Source organism: Labeo rohita, chromosome 24, assembly GCF_022985175.1.
Source record: "Labeo rohita strain BAU-BD-2019 chromosome 24, IGBB_LRoh.1.0, whole genome shotgun sequence".
NCBI classification, from domain to species: domain Eukaryota; kingdom Metazoa; phylum Chordata; class Actinopteri; order Cypriniformes; family Cyprinidae; genus Labeo; species Labeo rohita.
In genome coordinates, this window is record NC_066892.1 from 29,710,472 (window position 1) to 29,738,209 (window position 27,738).

General features: G+C 35.6%; 1 protein-coding gene across 1 annotated transcript in view; it reads right to left on the minus strand.

Moving 5' to 3' along the window:
• Positions 1 to 27,738, minus strand: part of tgfbr1b (transforming growth factor, beta receptor 1 b) — a 63,096-nt gene that overhangs the window by 18,813 nt on the left and 16,545 nt on the right. The window contains exons 2-5 of the mRNA XM_051098208.1: positions 18,707 to 18,952; positions 13,107 to 13,346; positions 2,314 to 2,544; positions 1,005 to 1,172 (exon numbers count right to left, since the gene is read on the minus strand). Of these exons, the coding sequence (XP_050954165.1) occupies positions 1,005 to 1,172; positions 2,314 to 2,544; positions 13,107 to 13,346; positions 18,707 to 18,952 (885 nt within the window). The remainder of the gene's footprint in view (positions 1 to 1,004; positions 1,173 to 2,313; positions 2,545 to 13,106; positions 13,347 to 18,706; positions 18,953 to 27,738) is intronic.

A 27,738-nucleotide genomic window follows, 5' to 3' on the forward strand; every position in this document is an offset into this window, starting at 1 on the left:
CACGAGGAGATATACATTTCTTTTAACATGTTTAAATGCTCAAAGACTTCATTTATTTGGCCAAAAATACAGTAAAAACAGTAAAAATGTGAAATATTATTGCAATTTCAAACAGCTGTTTTCTTTGTGAATATCTGTTCAACTGTAATTTATTTCTGTGACGCGCAGCTGAATTTTCAGCATCATTACTCCAGTCTCCAGTGTCACATGATCCTTCAGAAGTCATTCTAATATGCTGATTTACTGCTCCACAAACATTTCTGACTACATTTTATTTTTAAAAAAAGTATAAAACTGACTCCAGACTTTTGAACAGTAGTGTATATCATAATCCAAGGTACTTATATAGAGAAATATACAGAGAAATATCCAAAATGATAAAGAAAAATCTATCTTAAGATGTGATAAATTCTTAAAAATTCATGCTAGTTTAATGTTTTGAAAAACTTTTTTTAAAACTTTTTAAAAGATCGAATGATGTTTTTTTTTCCTAATTTCAAGGTAAAAAGCATTTTTAAATATTTTTTAAATTATAAACACCATTGAGGTTTGAATTAAGTTTGCCATGTCATACAGGATAAAAGTACGAGAAAATGTTTCAAATTTGACTAACTTTGATACAGTCATGAAGGTCTATCGTGTGTCAATATTAGTTTAAAAAATTGCAAAAAAATTGATTTCAAGAAATAAAAAAATTATACTTAAGCTACTTTAGGTTTCCTTTTCAAGAATTTCAGTCTCTGCTGAGACATTTGATGTAACACCTTGACATTTGCCTTATGTAAAAAAATATCTAAATAATTTACAAATTTTTAATCGTATAGAAGAGCTGTACTGAAGCCCTTGACCGTATGAACTGCGTTCTCTGTGTATGTTTACGCAAACTAACAGACTCAAAACAGGAGCGTTCTCTGGTAGTTTTTTAGCGTTTCAAAACCATACCAACACGAGTTTTCCCAAAACAACGGGGCGTCCGTGAGCGTCGCGGCCGAACGAACACGTACCTTGAGTTCCCACGATCTCCATGTGCAGGTGAGCCAGACCGCTGGCCGTGGACAGAGACAGCTTGATCATGCCCTCCACCGTCACCGTGTAGCGGTTCAGATAGTCGAACAGAGAGCCGTGCTCGTGGTAGTCCGACACCAGCCACAGCTGCGTCCACGTGCCGTTGTCTGAGAGCGAGAACAGAGACAATCACATCAGGACATGCAGAAATATTCATTTTCTCCACATCAGCTGTCAGCAGTGAAATGGATGTGTCTGATGGGAAAAATGTCAGGCAAAGCAAATTTACTGATTTATTTGGATTTGATTTGATTCAGTTCACTTCTTGGTCTTTACAGGTGGAGCTACATATGCAATCACAGTAAAATGAGGCATAACCAAGTACAGATGCACCGACATGGAGGTTGTGACAATTGATAATTGTTTATAACCGAAAGCCAATCACTGATATATTGGCCGATAAATATGAATCTTCAGATTTATTAAATGGACCTTGAAACTGATGCATTTATTGAACAGCCTTGTCATTAATTGTGATTGTTTATTATTATTACCTTATTTCTGGAATATATGAAGAGTTTATTTGCAAAAACAGTTAATTAACTCAGTTTCCCACCTCCTTTTTCTTTCCCAAAAATCATGTTTTTTATTATGTTTGTTATTGTGTTTTATTGTGACAGTTAGCTGGATTTTTTTAGTTTATTTTTACTTTATATCAAAATAACCCAACTGCAGTTTGAGATGAATTGGAAAGCAGAGTTATCTGTTTTTGCAACTCTTCATAAAATACTAAGGGCAATGAAACCATCATATGTACAATGATGATATTAATCATTTAATAAAACATATGTATTGTTCATACTAAAAAGCTTTCAGCTATTTTTTAAAAAACATTTTAGTGAACAAAAATAAATTATTCATCAAAAAAAGCAGAAAATAGTACAAACTTTTGCAGAAGTGATTGTTTTGCACAAGCTTAATGAACTTATTAATGCATTTTGCAAACATATTACTTATAATTAAACAGTGCAGCTGTACAACGAATATTAAATATACTGTGAGCAACTGCATAAATAAACTGAACGTCGCAACACTAGCACAACAAAATGGTAGCTGCAATAAAATGGTCAAAATAATCAGGAATCAGCAATTATATGCACAACAAAAACTAATTAGATATAAATATAAATTTGTGTATGCATAACCAACTGCTTAAGCTTTACCCGTGTGCAACACTGAAAATGCAAAACAATGAATGAAAATCGGCTTGATTAGAGCTGATATATCGTGCGGTCGCGGTCTGCTGACCTTTGTTGTCTGCGGCGATGAAGCCGAGGATGTTCTCGTGCCGAAGCATCACGGTCTGGTAGATCTCGGCCTCCCGAAACCAGGAGCGCTCCTCTCTGGAGGAGAAGATCTTGACGGCCACCTCCTCTCCTCTCCACTTGCCCCTCCACACCTCCCCGAAGCGGCCCTTCCCGATGCTCTCCTGCAGGATGATGGTCCTGGCGATGGTCCGCTGCACCAGCAGAGGAAGACCTGAACCAGAGAGAGAAACAGAAAGAGAAGAGAAACCACTGTAGTTACACAACGTCCACACAGATTGAGCTTGCCAATGAAACAGTCGGTGAATATTAAAACGAAAAGCATACAGGGGGAAAAAAGTAAAGTTCTGTTCTACAGAGTTTGTGCTACAGACATCATAAATATCAACGTGACATTCCCTTACAAAAACGAAGTTTATTCAAGTGTGTTATTAGTATACTTCTTTTAAACTAAAACTAGGAAATATGCTTTCAGTCTACTTTGGATGTACTTCTAAAATGACATTTAAGTATACTTGACTTATGACTTATAAAAAAAAAAATAAAAAAATGTAAATATATTTGAGCTGTACTTGTGCTCTGAGAATCTGTGTTTTTACTGTTATACGCTCGGGGCGCTATTACACAACGTCTTTACAGAACTTCCAAAATATCCAAAAGTGAAGAAGAAACCGAAACAACCGATGTTTGTAACGTGTAACGTTGCAGAATAAAATGTGACCCATGAAGAGGTAACGATGACTGTCAAGCTTTGGGGTGTTGATCAACTCCAACTACCTTTTAATTATGAATAGTCCTTTTTTTTTTTTTAGCTTTTTGTTCAAAATGTTATTTATTTATTTTTTAAATGAAACTTACCCACATTCAAGTGTTTACTGAGACTATACTTCAAAGTGTACTAAAAATGCATAAAAATGTACTTAATTAGTAAACTATTAGTATACCTATACATTCACTTTTAGTATAGTTGCAGTACAAACTGAAAACATATATGTAAACTAACTGTGTACTCAAAGTTTACTACTGTTATACCTAAAGTATACTAAAGTATACTATTATATACTAGAAAGTGGGCCAATTTAGTCCCAATGAGTATTGAAATAGTACACTTAAAAGTATACTACTAGTACACTGATATTTGTACGCTTACTACATAAAGTATACCTAAAAATATACTTGATCTTTACTTAAGTATACTTAATAGAATAAACTTGAAGTAAACTTCTTTTTGGTAAGGGTTAATAAAGCAAAAAAAATCTAGTTTATTGTCAATTGGTGAAGAAAAAAAAAAAAACAACTCAAATTTAGGGCGAGTAAGAGTTTTTAATTAAAGTTTTTAATTAAACCAAGACTGCATTTATTTGATTAAAAATACTGTAAAAACAATAAAACTGTGAAAATTATTACAATTTAAAAATATCTGTTTAAATGTGTTTAAATATCTGTTAAACCGTAATTTATTTCTGTGATGTGCAGTTGAATTTTCAGCATCATTACTCCAGTCTCCAGTGTCACATGATCCTTCAGAAATCATTCTAATATGCTGATTTGCTGCTCAAGAAACATTTATGATTATTAGCAATGTTGTAAACAGTTGTATTGCACAATATTTTTGTGGAAACCATCATGCATTTTATTTTTCAGGATTCACAGATGAATAGAAAGTTCAAAAGAACAGCATTTATTTGACATGGAAATCTTCTGTCACATTAAAAATGGCTTTACCGTCAGTTTTGATCAATTTAATGCGTCTTTGCTCCAAGTATTAATTTCTTTCAAAAATTTACTGACCCCAAACTTTTGAACAGCAGTGTATTTAAAATTATATATTTTTTTGTTATATAACATGATGTTCTCGTATTAAATAAAAAGCTAGAACATAATGTCAGTGCTGACTGCTGAATGTGCCGCTCCATGGGAAAACGGTTTGACACGTGTAAAAACAAACTTTGGATCAGATGTCATGGGAGGAAATCAAATGAATTAATGCTGAAGAATGAATTCATTCACAGCACTGAACGAAAAACAGAGCGCTCGGAAGAGCAGGATATTTCCCATCAGCGGACCTCATCATCACATCCGTACTGTAAACTCAGACAGATCTGAGAGGCAATCTCACATCAGGACGAGTGGATCTCAATCCACCATCATGCGCTAATCGAGTCATCAGTGTCCTGATGTTCAGTGGATGACACTCCTAACCAGTTTCTGAACTCTTGTGTATGATAGAACCACTTACAACAACCGCCGACGTCCAGAAAAACACATCAAACGTGATGCAATCCGCTAAGAATGAGAGCTGCGTGTCAATCAGAGATCATTTTGCACAGAAAACAATCAAACAGGTAAAGTCAAGCTGGTGTGCGTGTGGACTGATAAATCAAGAGCAGTTTAACCTCTGCGCCCCGTCCAGAGATTTGTGTCCTCTAGTAACATCACAGTGAGTCATTTCACACTAAACCCCTTCAGCGACACGTCAGAAATAGACACGCAGCCATTAGGAGCAAACACAGGGTGTCTTCTGTGCGGGAATGCTGGGAAGCCATGGAGACAGCGGACGGGTCAGCGAGAGCCAATCGGAGCGCAGCTCACGGCAGATACACCAATGGAAGCTCACGATCCAGCAGATCCTCAGATACCGAGTGAACGCAAGAGTTAAAGGAGAAGTCCACTTCCAGAACGAAAAGTTACAGATCATTTACTCAGCCCCTTGTCATCCAAGATGTTCATGTCTTTCTTTCTTCAGTCGATAAGAAATTATGTTTCTTGAGGAAAACGTTCCAGGAATATTCTCCATATAATGGACTTCAATGGTGCCCCCAAGTTTTAACTTCCAAAATGCAGTTTAAATGATCCCAGCTGAGGAAGAAGGGTCTTATCTAGCGAAACGATCTGTCATTTTCAAAACAAAGTAACAATTTATATAGTTTTTAACCTCAAACGCTCGTCTTCCCTTACCAAAAAGTATACTTCAAGTTTATTTTATTAAGTATACATAAGTAAATTTTAAGTGTATTATTAAGTATACTTTATCTAGAAAGTGTACAAATGTCAGTGTACTAGCAGTGCTTGTAAGTGTACTATTTCAAAACTCATTGGGACTAAATTGGCCCACTTTCTGGTATATAATAGTATACGTTTAAGTATACTTTAAGTGTAACAGTAGTAAACTTTGAGTACATAACTATTTTGTATCTGTTTTGGCTTGTACTGCAACTATACTAAAAGTGAACTTATAGGTATACTAATAGTTTACTAATTAAATACTTTTTTATGCATTTTTAGTACACTTTGAAGTATAGTCTCAGTAAACTACTAGTTTAGTAGCTTTATACTGCAAGTATACTCATTTCTTTAAGTAAACTTTACATCATACTTTGAGTATACTACTATGTCCCTATTAGATAGTAGTTTGTATATATATTGTTATATGAATATCTGAACATACAAATCATCAAAAGAAAGAACAGGGCATCTGCTTGTAAACAGAAACATGTTACTCTAGCTTGAGTAACCTCACTTTGTACCCTCAAAAACATTCTTTTTAAACACCTGAACGTTGGTAAGTTTCATAAATAATAATAAAAAAGACATGAATAGACAATACTTTGAACAATAAGCTGAAAAAAGACTATGAATTGGATAATCATAACGTAGATGGAGTCGATCAACACCTCAAAGATTGAGAGTCTGTTGCATCCGTTGTTTCGGTTTCTTCTTCGCTTGTGTTTTGGAAATTCTGTACAGAAGATGCGTAACAGCGCCCTCTACCGTCATAACAATGAAAACATGGATTCTCTGAGAACAATACTGCCCAAATATGCTTAGACTTTTTCCTAAGTATCAGTAATGAATACTTAAATGTCATTTTAAATATAGTTCTGGGAAGTACATAAAGGACATTTCTGAGAAGTACATTAAAAGTAGACTGAAAGTATACTATCCTACTTTTAGTTTAATAGAAGCATACTATAAACTTATTTTTTGTAAGGGATGTCTAAGTCTGCGTGAACAGTTTTTTTTCAGGTTCAATACATTTCAGACAGTTAAGGTATGTTGAAAAACTCGCACCTTGTTTTCTTGCCCAACTTCAAAATCATCCTACATCGCTGCAGAAGTACCCACCCAGTGTTTACAAAGTGAATGTGTAAAGAAGATCAAACACCCTTAACAAAAATATGATTAAACAGTGATGTAGGACGATTTTGACATTGAAGAGTTTTTCGACATACCCTAACTGTATTGACCCGGATTACACAGACTACGCATGCGCATCACAGAGACGAAACAAGACGAGCATTTGAGGTTAAAAAGTATATAAATTATCAATTTGTTTAAAAAAATTTGACTCATCTTTTCGCTAGATAAGACCCTTCTTCCGCGGCTGGGATCATTTAGAGCCTTTGAAGCTGCATTTAAACTAAAATTTGGAAGTTCAAAATCGGGTCATCAATGAAGTCCTGAAATGAAAAATCCTGAAATGTTTTCCCTCAAAAAACTATTTCTTTACGACTGAAAAAAGAAAGACATAAACATCTTGGATGACAAGGGGTACATGTATGAGTACATTATCTGTACATCGTTGTTCTAGAAGTGGACTTCTCCTTTAAATCAACGGGACACAACGCTGATTAACTCCTAATAGCCGTGTGTTTATATAGAATAAGCTGCCTGTGTTACAAGTTATATCTTTGTCGTCATGACAACATAACCACAGTAAAGCCTGTACACACGGTACCTTTCACAGTGTGTTTGCGCTGGAATATCTGACATGTTTGCGAGGTGTTTATTAGAAAAACAACTTCATTTTGTTGACAGAAAAGTTATTTTAGTCTATTTACGTCTGTAGATTTCAATTACAATCCAACTCCATAAAGAGTTTGTTCTCTTACATACAGCAAACTTCACAGTTTTACTCCTCTTTATATTCTAAAGGTTTGTTCATATTTTACTCTGTTTATCTGCAGAGTCCAGCCTTAAAATCAGATTTAAAAGTGAAAACCTGGGAATATGAGGCGTCTTCTTTTTAAGAGTGTGATTTCTAGACCTGGAATACTCATGCAAATTAATACAACCTTACAAATCTGTACAAATATGATGAAGAATTGACATTTTTATAGTTATGCCAACCTTTAAAATATTTTTAAACATCCCAAAATGTGACCTTGGACCACAAAACCATAAGGGTCATGAGGATCAATTTTTTGAAACTGATATTTCTACATCATCTGAAATAAATCAGCTTTTCATTGATGTATGGTTTGTTAGGATAGGACAATATTTGGCCGAAATACAACTATTTGAAAATCTGGAATCTGAGGATGCAAAAAAATCTTTAAAGTTGTCCAAATGAAGTTCTTAGCAATGCATATTACTAATCAAAAATTAGGTTTTGATATATTCACAAATTTACAAAATATCTTCATGGAACATGATCTTTGCTTAATATCCTAATGATTTTTGGCATAAAAGAAAAATTGATCATTTTGACCCATACAGTGTATTGTTGGCTATTATTGCTACAAATATACCGGTGATACTTAAGACTGGTTTTGTGCTCCAGGGTCACAAATAATGATCTGGAGCATCTGACAGATTCACTGGGAGGTTTTGAGTATGGTTGTGGACACACAGGAGTCTCAGAGTCTGTACTGTCATATCTGACATTCACACCGGCCTCCAAACGCTCTGGAAATAATGAAAACAGGCGAGCCGGGGGAGAACGTGTGGGCCGAACATCAACTGACCTTCTCACTTATATATATGCTTCCAACCACTGATTCAATTTGCCGAAGACAGAGACGGCAAGGTCAGTCGGAGAGACGGAGAACGGCAGAGACCGACACGAGATCGAACCGACAGAGCGATGTGTGCACGATACGTGACTCACTCCTGCAGACCAGAGACGCCTAGAAGACACCAGACAGACTAAACGCATCAAGAAACAGCAGAACTTGGAGAAAACAGGCTGTCTAATGGAAAAAAAGAGGGCGTCTTCAAATGTGAATTGTGTCATTTATGTGAAGGCGTCAGGAGGCATTACAGCGCTGTCATTACGACAGACGTCACACTTCCTTTTTTGAAGCGTCCTGCAGCAGCAATCTGTTTCCTAAATGTCAACTCAAGTTATTAAAGCGTGCAGTCACGTCCTGTAGAAACATGTTCGATCAGGGTCAAACAAATCTAAATCCTGCCAAATCACACACACCTCCAGCTGAGATCCATTACATGCCATTTAAACAAACTTATTGATTATGAACATTTGCACATTCATAAGTGGGATTTGATAATAAATCAAAAATAATATTAAAGATCACAGATCTTTTAAAGATCTTTTACCACACACTACCAGTCAAATGTTTTTGAACAGGAAGATTTTTAATGTTTTTAAAGAATTCTGTTCTGCTTAGCAAGCCTGCATTTGTTCGATTCAAAATACAGCAGAAGCAGTAAAATTGTGAAATATTTTTACTATTTAAAATAACTGCTTTCTATTTGAATCTATTTTAAACTGTAATTTATTTGTGTGATGCACAGCTGAATTTTCAGCATCATTACTCCAGTCTTCAGTGTCACATGACCCTTAAGAAATGTTCTAATATGCTGATTTGCTGTTCAAGAAACATTTTTTTTATTATTATTATCAATATTTAAAACTGTTTTTTTTTTTCAGAATTCTTTGATGAAAGATCCAAAGTATTTATCTGAAATAAAAAGATTTTGTAACATTATACACTATACCAACTCGAAAAAAAACTTGAAAAACTTCTATAAACTAGAAATTAATACTTTGATTTAGCAAGGATGTTTTAAATTGATTAAAAGTAATGATAAAGACATTTATAATGTTCAAAAAGATTTCTATTTCAGATGAATGCTGTTCTTTTGAACTTTCTATTCAAAGAAACCAGGAAAAAAATCCTTAATAATAATAATAATAATAATAAATGTATTTTTGAGCAGCAAATCAGCATATTAGAATGATTTCTGAAGGATCATGTGACACTGAAGACTGGAGTAATGATGCTGAAAATTCAGCTGCGCATCACAGAAATAAATTACAGTTCAACAGATATTCACATAGAAAACTGTTATTTTAAATAGTAAAAATATTTCTAAATTTGACTTAATTTAAATTGTAGATGATAAATATATGCCAGTGAAATGTCTTTCCAACCCAATAAAAATGCACATTCACCCAAAAATGAAAATTCTACCATCCATCTTTTCTTTCATTGATCTTTGAAGCACAAATCAAGATATTTTTTAATAAGACCTGAGTAATTTCGGTTCTACCACTAAAAGTCACGATTCTAAATCATGAGGTTTGTTCTTATATGTCAAATAAACACATCTGAGCTTCTGTTTATATGTGCATAAAAGTCTAAATTAAATCCGTTCATCATAAAAAGTGTAAACACTTGGATTAAAGCACTTGATTCATTTGAATCACTTTACGAACTTCATGTTTAAGCGGAATGGACTTTCAGTGGAGGTACAAAAAAGATCAGAGAATTTAAAAATATCTTCATGTCACATGAAGGTGAGTAAATGATGACAATTCACTCACAGAGCAGCGTTAAACAGTTTTCTATAATTTAATGCCTAAGAAGGTTATATAACCCTTTTTTAATAATCACAATATGTTAAAAAACTTTGATGTACAAAGTAAGTAACTGTGTGCATTGTGTTCCCAGAAGTGCGTCACATTACGCAGGTTTAACGTGTAGAAACACGTCATTCGCAGGTCGACTTCACAAAGCGTGTAAACACACCGATCCAAACATCTCTGTTTGTTTGGCACAATGACTGTGTGTTGCTATACATGTAAAATCACCCTTAAAACAGACAAAAGAACCTGTAGGAAGGCTGATATCTTTGAGGAGATTCTCATGTTGGCTGGACGTGTTTTTTCTTCACCGAACACAAGACACAGTCAAGATATCTGGAGTGCGTGACCTTTGTGTGTTTGTTTGGCTCTGGCTACAGTTTACATGCGTCTGATACAGACTATAGGACTGATGTGAGTGCAGATGAGCTACTTCTCTCACGCGGCTCATACGTGCGGTGTGAAGACTGCATCATAATTCAAGTCCTCAAACACGAGCATGAGGTATGAAAATTTGTTGCAAATAAATTAGAATTTAATTTGTAACTCAAACATCTGCATGCCTCAAACCTCTTTTACATCGTACTGCATCGTAAGTCAACTTTATACATAAACCATCAGAAACCATAAAAAAGGTAACGCTTTACAATAAGGCTCCATTTGTTACTATTAGTTAGTCCATTTCCAAAACAAAGATTCACAGATAATGTAGTCACCCCCTTGTCATCCAAGATGTTCATGTCTTTCTTTCTTCAGTCTTAAAGAAATTATGTTTTTTGAGGAAAACATTTCAGCATTTTTCTCCATATAATGGACTGATATGGTGCCCCGAGTTTGAACTTCCAAAATGTAGTTTAAATGCAGCTTCAAAGGCTCTAAATGATCCCAGCCAAGGAAGAAGGGTCTTATCTAGTGAAATGATCACTTATTGTCATACAAATAATACAATTTAGATACTTTTTTAATGTCAAACGCTCGTCTTTCTTACTCTGTCTGGACTGTTTTTGTTGCGGTTCATGTCAGTTAGTGAATGTGGAAAAACTCCCATCTCATGTTCTCCCTCAACTTCAAAATCGTCCTATATCACTGTTTTACCTTTTTTGTTAAGGGTGTTTGATCTTCTTTGCATGTTCACTTTGCAAACACTGTGTCTGTACTTCTGCAGCGATGTAGGATGATTTTGAAATGATTTTTGAAGTTGAGGGAGAAAATACGATTGGAGTTTTTCGACATACACTAACTGTCTTGAACCAGAATACACAGAGTTCAGGGAGAGAAAGACAAGACGAGTGTTTGACATTAAAAGTATTTAAATTGTATTATTTTGTATGAAAATAACTGACTGTTTCGCTAGATAAGACCCTTCTTCCTCGGCTGGGATCGTTTACAACCGCATTTGTGATCGTTTGAAGCTGCATTTAAACTGCATTTTGGAAGTTCAAACTCGGGGCACCATATCAGTCCATTATATGGAGAAAAATGCTGAAATGTTTTCCTCAAAAAAACATAATTTCTTTACGACTGAAGAAAGAAAGACATGAACATCTTGGATGACAAGGGGGTGAGTACATTATCTGTGAATCTTTGTTTTGGATGTGGACTTCTCCTTTAATCTTAGTTAATGCTGGTTCCAACATTTACTAATGTATTATTAAAGTCAAAAGGTAAATATGTTAAAGTTATTTAATGGACTTGAGTTGACATGAACATCTGTATTTTTTATTAACTAACATTTACAAAGATGAACAATTACTGTAACAAATGTATTGCTCATTGTTACTTGTTGCATTAAATGCACAGCTAAGAAATGTAACCTTATAAATGTTACAAAAAAACTGTTTAAATTTCAAGTTAACTGCACCTTGTTTATAGCATATTTCTGTTAAATTAAATTAGCACCATCTTCTATCAAGGAGTGAACTTTTGAATATTTTCATTCAGCCTGACTGCTGTTTTGTTTTTTTTGTTTTTTTGCATGGGTCTGAACAGATAAATCGTACATGTAAATAAAAAACAAATTTTCATGCCAAACACTGGTGTTGGTGTGAACACACCCTGTACTTTTAACGTCTTGAAGACGTGCCAGTGAGATAAGTAGCACTTTACACTGGCAGCCAGTGTCGTCTGGTGTTTAATGGTGCCTGTCGTGCCATGATGCTGTAGAAACACAAACTCACACACAAAAGGAAGGAGATCCACAAACTACACAACAAAGAGACGAGCAGACGCGCAGACGCAAACACAAACACGCACAATAGAGCGCAGGTGCTCACCAAGGCAAACACATCATTATATGAAATGAAAAGCGTGTAAATGAAGCAAGAATAACAGGAATCTCCTGAAACGGTTCTTGTTAACCAGACACGGGCGTAAAGACGAGACTCCACGCCTGAAACACAGATCGTGCCAACTCTACGCTACAAGACAAAAGGTCACTGTCCGTGCACAGTTACAGCAGTGATGTTCAGGGCTATTATAGCTCAATAAAACTAAAAACATGAAACTTATTACTTGAAATAACTAAAATGAAATATACAATTATTTTATTTCATCTAGGCAACATTTTTTGTTTTTAGTTTTTATTTACTTTAACTTGATGTGCTAATATAACAAAGTAAAACTAAAATGAATAAAAAAAAATTATATAGATACATATAAAACGAAATAATAATAATAAAACTAAATAAAATGACAAAAAAATAATTAAAAATTACAAAACTTAATTACTGCAACTTTAAAAAATTAAAAAAAACCTAAAATAAAGCTAAAGTTGAATAAAAAATAAATATTAGATTAAAAAAAGTCAACATTTTAACAATTTAGTTAATTGACTACATACATAACATTAAGTACTAAAACTACTAAAACTAAATTTTAAATAAAAAAAGCTAAATATAGTATATTTAATACATATAAAACAGGCTAAAATGCGCATAAAAATGACTAAAGTTAAAAGTTTAAGTACTAAACCACTAAAAAAATAAAATAAAATATCACACAAAAAATTACTTAAAATCTTAAAATGATTTTTTTTTTTTTAAACAATTAAAAAATAATTATAAAAGCACTAAAACTTAAACCAAAAAATGAAGGCCAATTAAAAACATGAATAAGTGCTCTGACAGTATATAAATCATGTGTAGTTGCATGTTTTCTGTGTGCCGTACCGGAGCCGGAGCCGGACGTGGTCATGTCGTAGATCAGGTCTTTGAGCGTGGTTCCCACCGTGATGAAGGGGTGATCCATGGACGGGTCTTCCTCGTTAGGCACGCGGTGGTGGATGACCGAGCGGCTGTGGCAGATGTAGTAGAAGACGGTGACCATCAGGAAGCACACCACACACACGGGCCCCGCGATCAGGGCCGCGAACGCTACGGGCCCCAACGCCGGCGGCTTCTGCGTCGGCACTGAACGACAACAAAACATGAGGAACACGTGAGACGCTTGCCTGAAGAGTGCTTTACAAAACAATGAAAACTGATCACATAATGTGTTATTTAACACATTCAGCACATAAATGTATCACTTTTTAAAGACCTTTTTTCAGGAGTAAACTGAAGGCAACACAATACGTCCACGTGGTGTCTAAATGTAAGGTAATTTTCTTTCCTCTTTGACAGATCTTTGTCCTTGTTTTAATCATAACTCACTTTTTGTTCAGTTTCTCAGAAAACAAGACTTCTTATGTTCATTTTGCATCTCAAGTAAATGTATCTTGACTTAAGGTTGTTAAATATTTGCAAACAAGACAAAAACTCCGAGGAAGACACTAATTTTTGCAGTATATGCAACATTAATGCCATGACTTCAAGTGAGACTTTAAGACCTGTTTAGGGCTTGAATTGCAGAAATTAAAGTGTTTTAAGATCTTTTTACATGGATACAACGAGACACGTTCAAGCAAAATAATTCAATTTATTAGAATGCAAAAAGTACAGTAAGTCACAAATGTCTTCAAATGTCAAAACTTAATAATTAGGTAATTATTTACAGACCTACTTTAAACTTCATTAACGTTTGAAGCTTCCATTTAATTAAATGCCAGATAGTTAAAATAACAATAATAAACAATAATAAATAATTTTTTTTTACATTTCATAAAGTTTTTAGATAATGTGATAAAATCACATTGAAAATATTAGATTAAAACTCTTATTTAAACCTGAAAATAACAGTTTTGGGGATTTGTAAACAAAGAAAAAAAGCAAAATACGAAATGTTTAAGAACAGTGTTAATGGGGATATATATACATATGGGGATATATATGTATCTCTTTTGGATACATATTTTGTTTTCAATTTTGAATCTGTTTATGAGAAGTGTTGTAGACGGAGCTTTTGATTGTGGGAAGAGCCATCAAAACACCGCTCAACACTAGAACTGACTTCAGATCAGCTGTGAGCTGCGCTGCACACGACATACTGCTGCTTTTAATAAGAACTACTGTAATGGTTTTGTCTAATAATAGGCTGTAGTTTATCCTGACAGGCTGTGTGTTCTGACATTCATCGCTGAACATTTTTATTCATGATAGTTAATGTACGGCTCCACTTTTTACAGTGCTATTATCAGTGAAAGCTTTTGAATGTGTATGGAGAACCCAGTGTTATTTTGTACTCTGTTTATCCATTTGTTTTCCTACGTTACGGTGTCGTAATGTTTGTTAAACATGACGTTATTAGAATTTCCTGTGCAGATTTGTGTTATCTGAGCACATCCTGATGCAGCTGCTACAGCACGAACACCAGATGCACAGAAGGGAAAAAGCTCATTATTTTCACATAAACGCTATATTTGGCTCTACAGAATGCAGCAAATACAGTTCAGCTGTCTGCGAACACATACGTGTCATTTAGCCATAAAACTCATCTGTTCATCAGGTATGGACGTCATTTGCGGCTTTAAAAGGATCTATTATCTTTAAGATTGTTTCTGCAGAGCTGCGTGTATGTGAGAGACTATGAAAACAAACACAAGAAGAGCTGATGCTAAATGTGACCCTGGGACACAAAACCAGTGTTAAGTATCACAGGTATATTTGTAGCAATAGCCAACAATACACTGTATGGGTCAAAATTACTAATTTTTCTTTTATGCCAAAAATCATTAGGATATTAAGTAAAGATCATGTTCCATGTAGAGACTTTGTAATTTTACCATAAATATATCAAAACTTAATTTTTGATTAGTAATATGCATTGCTAAGAACTTTATCTGGACAACTTTAAAGGTGATTCTCTCAATATTTTGATTTTTTTGCACCCTCAGATTCCAGATTTTCACATAGTTGTCTCTCGATCAAATATTGTCATATCCTAACAAACCATACATCAGTGGAAAGACTATTTATTCAGCTCATACGTATAATCTTCAGAAGACTGACACTTATGACTGGTCTTGTAGTCCAGGGTCACTGATTTTACAAACACCCACTATAAATTCTATAAATTTATACAAATGTTTGTTCTTAAACTACTATTAAAAAAAAAACATTTTTAGTAAATGAAATAAATCTAAAATAATATAAAATAAATCAATATTAGTATAATATAAAATAAAAATAAATAATAGGTGAAAAATATATAAAAATAAATATTAGATGAAAACATTTGCAGTTACTTCCCAAGGCAACATTTCCAATTCTTGTTTATCTTGAAATTTTAGATACTAAAATATACAAAACTGAAACAAACAAACAAACAAACAAATAAATAAATAAAGATACAGAAATAATAATAATTATAATAATAATAATAATAATTTAAAAAACCTGCCCATACACTCCGAAGTTACATAAAAGCAGCCAATCAGATGAAGGGAGTGTGTTCGTGTGTGTGTGTGTGTGTGTGAGATGTGGTCAGTGAATGACTCTCATCAGCCAATGAGCTGAACTGATGCCCAAACGGTCTGTTGTGAGAGTAGAAGAGTGAGTTGCAGTGAATGTAACAAACTCTTTGTGTGTTGTGAGTTGTGTTGTTACATTAGTCCGTGTGTCCGTCATTCTGCGGCTCAGGTGACGTATCGAGTGAAGACACACAATGACTCTTTGTTATGCCGTTTTTTCACACAGATCACACAGTAATGTCAGACACAGCGTTTGGTTTCACAGAAGCACATGAGTCAGGTCTGAGCGTTTCCTCTAAAGCCTCCGAACTCGATCATTTCAATTTTCAGTTAAGACGACCCGTAGACCAGCGTCTAGACGCATTCCAGGACATCGAGCTCTTGAAAACAGCAAACACGCACCCTCTGATTCATCTCGAGCGGATTTCCATGACATCCACACAAGACGAGTTCATTAGATGAAAAACTAAAAAAATCCACAAGCAGACGAAGGGCCGAGGACAGTAAACAGAGGTTATGAGAGACAGAGACGCCATCTGCTCTACAGGAAGCTCCTGTGTTTAGAGCAGCGCTTCTTCAGATTAATCATCCCGAGCACAAAACCACACCAACTACACGTGTGCGAGAGAACAGGTCCTCCACCGACCGTTTGCTCAGGTTCTTCTCTGTCGGACGGCACTGGGGTTTATACGAGACGTCAGGATAACAGCGCGCGCATTCAGTGTCATGTTCAAACATACACGCGATGACAGCATCTTCAAGCAGTTCATGCTATAAAAAGACACAGAGTCACTGGGATGTGAACATTGACGTTAATTATACACATGTCTGCAAAACATCTCACTGACTGTCACTGAATGATGACAAAAACACTGATTTACAAAGTATCTTTTTGTTTTTAGTCAGTCGTACAGGTTTAATGACAGATTCAGCATTTCTAAGTGAACTAACACTTTTAGTCTGAAACAAGTTTCAAAGTCAGGGTTTCCGCACTTCTTAAAAAAGTCTCTCTTAAATGAGAGCAGCAAGTCTTAAATTCATATGATCATGGCATTAATTGTCGTAAGGGATTGTTTCGTCATGCGTTTCATTTTAAAGTGAAGTAAAAGCGTAATTTCTGTGCTACGTGGTTTATGTCGCTCAATATTCATGAAACAATACGCGGCAGATGTGCTGCTTCATCTGTCAGTCACCAGATGAACAACCTGACATTTTTTTTTTTTTTTTTTTTTTTTTTTTATAGTAATAAAAATCATGTAGTTGAGTTAGAGAACAGACAATACAATTAAAACTGAGCGTGGCTGCTCAATGCAGTGTACTGAACGACAGTCACATCACAGACCAGATTTGATTTCTCACCTGAAGAGAGTGAGTGGAGCCGACTGACGAGAAGAGACGAGACGAGACCATGAGACTATGGCAGAAGAGTTTCAGAACAACATGCAAAAACGCCTATTTTAAAAATATTTTGGATTTTGAAAAGCCTGTTGACTTCTGCCATTGATCTAAAGTGACAGTGGAAGTTTCATATTTATTTGGTTCCACAGTGTTTGCTGATTTAAACTGTGTATTTGATTTTTTGATTTTATATTACATCAAGGTGTATGCCGTGCTTCCAGTCTTTCTTATTCATTTTGCTAATAAATGTTCTACGTTACATAGTGTTTACTGATTTTCAGTTTTGTATACCTACTCAAACTTTGCGTAAGTTATTATTTTATATTAGGCACAGGGTGTATTATTATTCATTTTGTTAATAAAAGTTCATTACATTACATTAATCCCGCTGATTTAAAAGTGAAAGTAAAATGCGCACGACACTTTTACAAGCTTCTTAAAACAGAAGGAAAGTGAAGAAAAGAGGAACAACTCAAATGAACTAAAAACAAACAACTGCTAGACACTGAATTGCTGCTAATTTGAAAGTGAAAGTAAAACTCGAACTATACATAGAAAACATATTGCTGTATTGTTTTCCCTTCAATTTAGTTTTTCCTTAAATTTTCTTTAGTTGGTCTTAGAAAGGTCTTTAAAAAGTCTTAAATTTACCCTCATAAAACCTGCAGAAACCCTGAAAGTTCTTTTAGAAATTATACTGCTGAATATTAAAGCGGCACAATTTGAGTAAAAAAAATCTAACTGCAATTTTTATTGATAGAAATTTATTTATTTTACATTTATGTTTTAAAATGCAATATAAAAAAAAACCACAATCTGTCAAAATTTTTTGATTAAATCTCAATCCACCCATTAAATAACAATTACTATTGTATTATTTTATCTGTTTTGTGTATTATTTTTCAAAATGAATATTATTAGCTGGGTTTTTATTAAGTACCAACGACAACAAAAAATAATCATAATAATAATAACAATAACACGTATACATTTTTATTGTTAGTATTACTAATAAATATAAAATATTACAATAAGAAATATTACTACTGTAATATTTTTACTGTAAAAAAAAACTTTAAGAAAAACTAATTCATTTTACATTGCAGTACAACAGTAAAATGACAATATTAATATTTATAATTGTCTTAATTTCTTTGTCCTTTGTAAACCATCATGTTTTTATTTTGATGAAAACCGCAGGAGCTCTTAAAGCGTCTGTATTGTTGATAACAGCTGGTTTCTAAACGCTTTTCATAGTGACTATGGCTGGTGTGTGTTGTGTTCTCAAATGCACATTATAACGGACTCAAACTCAGAGCAGGAGCTGAATCGAGTTCATGTGGAGAAACAAACAAGCTGCTTTCAGACACTGAAACACTGCTGCTGCTGAACAAAACACAACCTCCTCACGCTCAAACCTGCAGCACACATTCAACAAAATCACACGCTTCTGACGAGACGAGGCACTGAGCCGCAGCGTGACGTGGCTTTATTGAACACACGCATGCTCGTGCACACACTGACCTGGGAACGAGGAGAGGTCGGGGTTCTTGTTGCACCAGTCCGTGTCGCAGCACATGGGGTAGATGCCGGTGTCGTGTTTGGCGGAGGGCGCGCAGACGAAGGGCCGGTCGCGCGGGATCAGCTCGTTCTCGCTGATGCACCAGCTCTGCTGCGTGGTGACGCTGCCCGATTTAGTGATGGACACGTAACACAGGCCGTCTGTGGCACACGTGTGGTTCGGGCACCGGTGACAGTAGCATTGTAAGGCTGCAAACACACACAAACAGATCACATCAGCATTACACAATTACAAGAGGAAAACTAAATCCATTATTGTGCTATTCATTTTGTAAGAAATAACGGTAACGCTTTATTTTTACGGTCTCATAACTAGTTGCTTATTAGCATGCATATTACTAGAATATTAGCCATTTATTAGTACTGATTAAGGACATATTAATGCCTTATTCTACATGACCGTATTCTACATCCCTAATCCTACCCAATACCCAAAACCTTACTAACTATTAATAAGCAGCAAGTTAGGAATTTATTGAGGGAAAAGTCATAGTTAATAGTGAATAAGTGTTCCCTATTCTACAGTGTTACTGAAAAAACTTGTTAAAATGATTAATGCATTTAATACAGCACCCCTGTCATCTCACACGGATCAACATGACGCAGGATGACTGACTGACTGACTGATGAAGTCTATTAGAATGCAGTTATATGAGCTGAAAATATCTGAGCAATATCACACCAGCAAGAGTGCTGCTTTTCCCCAATATCTGCACATAATTTATGCAACAGTTCAACATGTTTACATTGTGTTATTCAGACACAGTATTGTTAATATTGTCTATTTATGCTAAGTTTCACAAATGAAAAAAAAAAAGAAAATTTGACAGCAGAACTGATCAGCACACAGCAGTGATTCATTACTGAACGAATCCACAGTTTTGAACAAATCAGTTGAATGAATGATTCAGTGACTCACTCATTCCAACCTGTGCACATTGTGCTTTATTCCATGGAATGTCTGGATACTGGATTCTGATTGGCTGGCAGGTATGCAGTAAAACCGTTTAATGCACAGGTAGTTCCAAGTCAGTTTAATCACTGTTCTATATTAATGTGCTGCTTTAATTGATACAAACACACACACACACACACACACACACACACACATCTGGTTTATTATCTTTGTGGGGACTCTCCATAGGTGCAATGGTTTGTATACTGTCCACACTGTATTTTCTATCCCCTTACCCTAACCCTACCCCTAAACCTAACCCTTACAGAAAACTTTCTGCATTTTTACTTTCTCAAAAAAACTCATTCTGTATGATTTATAAGCTTTTGTACCCATGGGGACCTCAGGCCGGTCCCCACAATGTCAAAAATTTCAGGTTTTACCAACCTTGTGTAGCAAAAACAAGTACACACACACACACACACACACAGAGAGAGAGAGAGAGAGACGGCAATGCGCTGCGCACATACATAAACTTGTTGTCAGCACTTCCCCGCGATTCCTATTAATAAAACAGCCTAGATACCAGATCGCTACACTATATTCCTCAGCAACAAGGTGGTAAAACCGCTGTTTTTTAATAAATTCGTTGTTTGAAGAGATGCACACACACAACTGTCATCTCTCTCTTTCTCTCTCTCTCGGTCGATTGATAATTTACTGAAATAAATGCTGTAATTCATTCAAATAAATGTGATCTTACTGCACTATTTCATCTCTGTGTCTGATTTGAAGCGGGCAGAATGCTAGAGATGGTGTCATAACTGACGAAAATAACCCAATTGGTCAAATATTGCTCTGCAAAGAGAAATAATACTTGTAACTTGTCTATAACTTGGTAAATGACCATGGAATAAGCAGGATATTCAACGGCTTGCCGCGCATTAAAGGATTTCAAACACACTTTGCGGAGGCAAACGTGCATTTCCACATCATGCATTTAAAATCCTTTAATGCACGGCAAGTCGCTGATTATCCCTTACTTAATTCACGTTCAGAGTGTTATTTCATTGTTTAATCATTTAATATTTAAATATTTATTTTGAAATAAAATTAATACCCGTTTATTATTAAGCAATGTTGAATAAAAAGGTGTACAGTTTGTTCAATGCTTTTCTCATTGAACACAAGGACGACACTAAATGATCTTTTAGGAGGAAACTTCCCAGCCCAAACTGATGTGCAATTAATTAGGCTAGATTAATAAATTGGCACATTACGAAAGAATTAGTTGCATCACTAAATGCAATCACTAAAAAACATCATCTTCCTGTTAAAACACAAGAGCAACAGGTCCGGCTTAGATGAACTCGGTCTGAACGCAATCATTCTGATCAATTTCCCAATCGAACACATCAGATGCAGCTTTTGTCTGCAGTCAGCAGCGTTCAGATTGAGTCGTCCTGAAACAGCAGTGCAGATTTTCTGCTTATTGGCCAAAATGTGGCTTTTCACAAGAGAAATCAAACCTTCTGGCACTGACAGACTGTCGTTGGCATCAGTGGCGCCCTGACCGCCGTCTCCTCATCAACAAACATATGATGGCCGGCGTCCAGAAACAGCCCGTCTGTCCTCATTTGTCACTCATGACCTGTCCAAACCACAGCAGGATCAGGAGGTTCAACTAAAACCAAACCACACAGCAGACCAGCACTGCGAGGCCATGCATTCAATGCATAGGGCCCTATGATTTCCGCAATGTGGAGGGAATCGTGAAATCCACTCATGAAATGCGGAATGTCAGTGAAGTTGTCAAAGTTTGGATGAATTAATCACAAGCAGGTAATTACACTTAAATCAAACTGCAATATGGACTAGTATCTGTAAAAATTAAGCCACAAAAATACCATTTAAATATGAATCCTGCACGTTCTGCGTGTCTCTGTGTGAATGAATGGAGCAGACGTACGGTTTTGTTTACTACACACATACTGAAGCGTGTGCGACACTCACGGTGACTTCAGCGTCTGTCGTCTCACCAAACGAGGACATGAATACATGATCGACATCTCCAGAACTGCTCTGAGAGTCACTTTATGAATTTGACCATTCCATTCGAGTAAAACTAACGTCATGTCATCAACACTTTTGTGATAATAAATAAATAAAAGTCCTACTACTGCTAAAATAAAACAAACATTATTTTTTAGGGTATAATCACACAACATTTCTTCCATGTTTTAATTTTAATAGTAAGCTCCCCTTTGTTTGCCAAAAAATAGAGTTCGCTTAATTTTTAATAATTAAAAGATAAATTAAATTAATGTTTTGTGCCTTCATTTGAGAACTAGAACATTTAAAATTTTAAATTTCTAAAACATTTAATGTGGCTATTTAAAGAATAAATTTGAATAAATTTAAATATGCATTCAAAAAAAAATCAGACACGCTAAAACACAGAATTTGATAACAATAAAACACACGGTGAGAAAAAAATAAGAGATTTCATAGGGTCCTAAACATGTCATTTTTGTTGAACTTTTAATAAACTGATGTGAAATTGTATAGGTTTCAAGGTTTTAATTAATTAGACATGCTCTTTGATTAATAGCATTTTATTTAACCATTAAAAAGAAATAAATGGAATTTGGAAAAAAAATAAAATGGATTTCATGGGGCCCTAAATGCATTTCAATGCACTGTGCATTAACTTGACCTATTCTCAACTGTAAAACCTTACCAAGTCTGTTAGAGTGTAAACAGACTATCATTACACTGGTTATTTAAAAAAAAAAAGAGAGAGAGAGACTTCTTTTAGAAACTTCTGAGCAGCAGTCCACATCTCTGAGTGATCATTTTGTCAAGCAGCTCACTAATTTAAGAACTGCAGCTAAAAATATCAAACTTAAAGACAAAAAGCAGCTAAAAACATTTGATCTCACAAACTGAACAGTCATCATGACTGTCTGTAACAGATGTGCGTGTGTGATTCCGTCTCACAGTCTCGCTGAACCCGTGTGACGTGTGATGATAACACTGACACGAGCACACACACACTGAGCTGCTCTGTGTGTGTGTGTGTGATTTGCATGTGGCACAGACGGGGTCAGGGGAGGTGATATCTGCTGCTGATGATGAGTGTTTCTGTCCTGGCCTGTCAGACCAACCCGGACTGAAAAAACCTTTGAACTGCAGCCAGTCCGTGACACACACACACACACACACACCAGATCTCAGATTCACTCATCAGATCACTGTACAGAAACACTCAAGACAAGAGCTGCAGAAAAACAACACAAGTCAAAAACACAATGAAAATGTGTGAGACGGGCGTCTAACCCTAATCTCTAATTTCTCAGATCATCGTAAGGAATTCTAAAATTGAACAGAAACACAAAGACGAAACAATTCTGGGTTAAATTTCTAGCCAAAGCAGCTCCTTCCCCAAACTCCTGCGAATGCGGGCGATAGGTGGTGTGATATTCTGTCGATCTGCCGTGCTGTAGACGAGACAGACAGAGAGGAGGATGGAAATTATAGGCGTGACGTGAGTCTGGGTGGAGCACGACTGAGCAAAACCACAAACTACAGTAAAACCAGCACAGCATATCTGAGCGTCTAGACGTCTGCGAGCGCCACAGATGCCACACACTTTCAGACACTTTCGGTATCGCTTCCCTCGCAGCAACCAGGAAGTTCACACGAGACATGTTGTGAATGTGTTAGTCTGCAGACGGTTGAGTCTAGTGTTCAGATATGACTAGTGTAGAGACGATTCACACAGCAGAATGATTCTGTGTAAAAACACTGACAGAGACCGAAGCCGTGAGATGACAGCGTCCTGCTCAAGTGTTTGAGCTGCAGGAAGAGAGAGAGCTCTTCACCAACGGCTTCACTGAACCACGGTTGAGCGAACGTTAATGGCAGTCTGATGACACACACCGGTCCTCTTCATCATCACTGCACTCCTCATCCTCAGCAGCACAGATATCACACACACACACAGTCACGAGAGAAGAAATCAGCCCACAGGACTCACAACTGACCAGCCAAACTAATGTCACACTAACATCTGAACAGATTAAATGATTCAATTCATTACAGCTCTAAAGGGGAAACACAAACGGGTTTTGACTGTGAGAATTCCTCTATTCACTGTAACTCTATCAAACCCCCGAAGAACATCCAGAAAGTAGAGATGCACAAAAAACATCTTAAAAACTGACTGGTCACAGATTGCACGAACAATGCTCAGCATGAAGGAGATCCTATATTAAACTAAAACTAAACATTTTTTATTTCAAACATCATCATTACCAGTGTTTTAATCAAAACATTTACAACACACACTATTAGTCGAAAGTTTTTGAAAAATAAGTCTCTTCTGCTCACCAAGCCCGCATTTATTTGATCCAAAGTACAGCAAAAAAAAACAAAAGTAAAATTCTGAAATATTTTTACTATTTAAAATAACTGCTTTCTATTTAAATATATTTTAAAATGATATTTATTCCTGTGATTTCAAAGCTGAATTTTTAACATCATTACTCCAGTCACATGATCCTTCAGAAATCATTTTAATAAGCTGATTTGCTGCTCCAAAAACATTAATTATTATTATTATTATTATTATTATTATTATTATTATTATTATTATTATTATTATTATGCTGAAAACAGCTGAGGATTTTTTCTGGTTTCTTTGATGTATAGAAAGTTCAGAAGAACAGCATTCATCTGAAACAGAAAACTTTTTGAACATTATAAATGTCTTCATCATTACTTATAATCAATTTAAAACATCCTTGCAAAATAAAGGTAAAAATGGATAATACTGATATTAATATTAATAAATATTCATATTAATAAATATTGATGATAATAATAATAATAATAATAATAACAGTAACAAAAATAAATGTTTGTTGAGCAGCAAATCAGCATATTAGAATGATTTCTGAAGGATCATGTGACACTGAAGACTGGAGTAATGATGCTTTGATCACAGAAATAAATTATATCCAAAAATATATTCAAATAGAAAGCAGTTATTTTTTAATTATAAAAATTTGTTGTAACTCTGCCTGACGAGATTGTTGCACTGAATGACATTTAGTGGGTGTCTTCTGTAAATTAGAATTTTAAAATATTTAAAATATTTTAAAATATTTATTTTTTAATCTGTGGCAGAAACAAACACATATTCAAAACAGTTTTATTCATGTTTAAACTCATTTTTAAAGTGTAATTATTACATTTAAAATGTATAAATGTATAAAATGTATTTTATTGTCAACAAATTAAGCATGAATTAAAGTGATTAAGTATGTGTTTATTCAGACAGTGATTTATTTATTTATATATATTATATATATATATATATATATATATATATATATATATATATTTTTTTTTTTTTTTTTTTTTTTTTTTTTTTTTAAATAATACACTAATAATAATTTCTCCATTTTTGAGGCAATGTTCTCATCATAAAAGCACAACATGTTGTCAACATGTTCATTAAAGTGCCACTTTAATAATCAAAACACCTAGTCCACCTCACTCATTTACTGGTTGTCCCATCCCTCCTGGAGACAGTAAAAGAAACACATGAACAATATGGCAAGACACTTGGTTTTGCGGCTGAATCTTGACATTTATGTGGATATCTGGGTTCATGCGGCTCACAGGCTCCACGAACGCAAGGTTTATCAGGTATCAGTGTTCACAAGTGCAAAAGCCTTCAGAAGGTTCTCAAGACATCTTTATAAAAGCCCATGCTGCAGTAAATCTCACAGGAGCACCAGAAAATATAAGATTCTCCGCCCGGCAGAGGTGAACGAGGCCGTGAGGAGCGCCGAAGGCGAAGGGGACGGGACTGACGGATGTGCGAGAGACGGAGGCTGAACGAGCTCCACCCTGACACACAACCGTCCACGGCCTCGCCGCCGCTGCCAGGCAACAGTCAAACAACGCACGGCTGTCAGCCGCGGTACGGGCCAATCGGGGGCCACCACAAACACACGAACGGAGAATATGAACAAACACGTGCTGAGCAAAGGTGAGGTGTGTCGGCTGAACAGCTGCGCTCTCAGTGCATTCGCTTCCATTTGCAATGCAGAGCGCTGGGATTATCCTCCGCTACTTACTTAAGAAAAGAAGAAACCTTGAAAAAAGCTGAGGACGTGTATGAAATCCAAAGGCAGCAGGATTCAGCTGTTTGAATTCCATGTGTTGCTCAAGGTTTCTCTATTCTCTCAAGCAGCCTTGAACATTGAGAGCAGTTATAGTGACTCATTCAGACACCTTTTGATTTGAAAAATAAGCGACGTGGGTTTGCTTGAACAAGAAAGGAAATGGAGCCGTAAGCGCGTACGTCCCGCTGGCACTGTTAACGCTAAACAATCCCTAGGATATGACTATTAAATGCAATGCTTTTAATGCTACTCTGACATTTCTGCTCCTTTGCGAACACATGCATTCACAACAAAAACAAACAACAACAATGCAAGTATAAATCAAACCAAAACAAAACAAGCTTAAAAAAAAAAATGCACTAAAACAAACCAAAATATGCACCAAAAAAAATGAAACAAGCACAAAATAAACCAAACCAAAATAAAATAAGCAATAAAAATGCACCAAAACAAACCAAAATAAGCACAAAAAAAAAAAAAAAAAAAAACTACTGACAAAACTACTGACTACTTACCGACAAAACCTAGGATAGTGGCAACTTTTAAAAATGTTGAATTACAACTCATTAGTATTTGGGGTGTAAGTAATTTGTCTTTTAATATGTCATGAATTGATTTTTGTTGTAAATATGCCTGACAATATTGTTACACTGAGTGGGTGTCTTCTGTAAATTAGGGAAAAATGTATGATGCACAAAACAAACCAAAACTAACCAAAAAAAAAAAAACACACAAAAACAAGCACAAAATAAACCAAACCAAAATAAAACAAAAAATAGAAATGCACCAAAACAAACCAAAATAAGCACAAAAGAAAGCAACAAAAAAACAACCTAAAAAAAAAAAAAACAAGCACAAAATAAACCAAACCAAAATAAAACAAGCATACAACAAGCAATAAATAAACTAAAATAAACCAAAAACAAAAGGACGAAAACACAAACAAAAAAAAAAAAAAACAGATAAAAACAAACAAACAAAAAAACTCTATATTCTGAGCACCAGCAGGAACCGAAGAGAAACACAAAACATCTGTAAGCTTCTGCTTGTTTTGATGATTTGTTCAGCTCTGTATCTGACAAACAAGACAATCACATTCCCTTTATACAATCTCAGCCCAAACTATCCTCTGTGGTCTGTTTTGTGCTATAAAGCTCACGATAAAGGAACATAATATATAAAGTCTCCTCTGGAGAGTACTAATAGCTTGGAGATACTGTTGATTATGAAGCGTAATCCTGCTGTCTGGTTGGGAATTTGCTGATTTCTACAGTAAAAGCTCTCAAAATGGAGTCCAGCTTTCAAGCTGGAGCGTTTGTCTTTGTCTGCACTGGCTCTCCTTTGTTTCAGCGAGTCTGTCAGCAGCCGCAGGTAAACACGGCCGACAGAGTCAACGAGTGCAGCGCCAATAACAGCCTCGCATATTCATATGTATTTATACATCCCAGCAACAGGGCTGGAAGCAGAGCTGTCACCGTAGCAAAGACATGGCCTTATTCATGAGACGCGCTTATTTACGACGACACAGGTGGGTGATTCTCGGAGGAGGAGGAGAAGGACGCCTTGTTGAACGTCTCAAGGCTCTGCCAACGACGCTGGGCGGATTCTGCTAGCGCTCCTCACGTGTGTTTTACAGATGGAGGACGTTGTGTGCTCGCACAGCAATATCAAACACCATCTACTGCTGATGCCACAGACAGGATATTTTGTCTGGTGGAAATACACTGACACAAGGAAGCCCAGTTTAAATGAATGGCTCGATTGCGTACGGGAGAGGAAAAACAGTCTATTATGGCTAGAACCTGTCTAAACCGAGCTGCACATCAACAGTAGTGAGGCTGACTAGTGTTTTATTTCATTCAATTAAATTAGTTTGTGGCTCA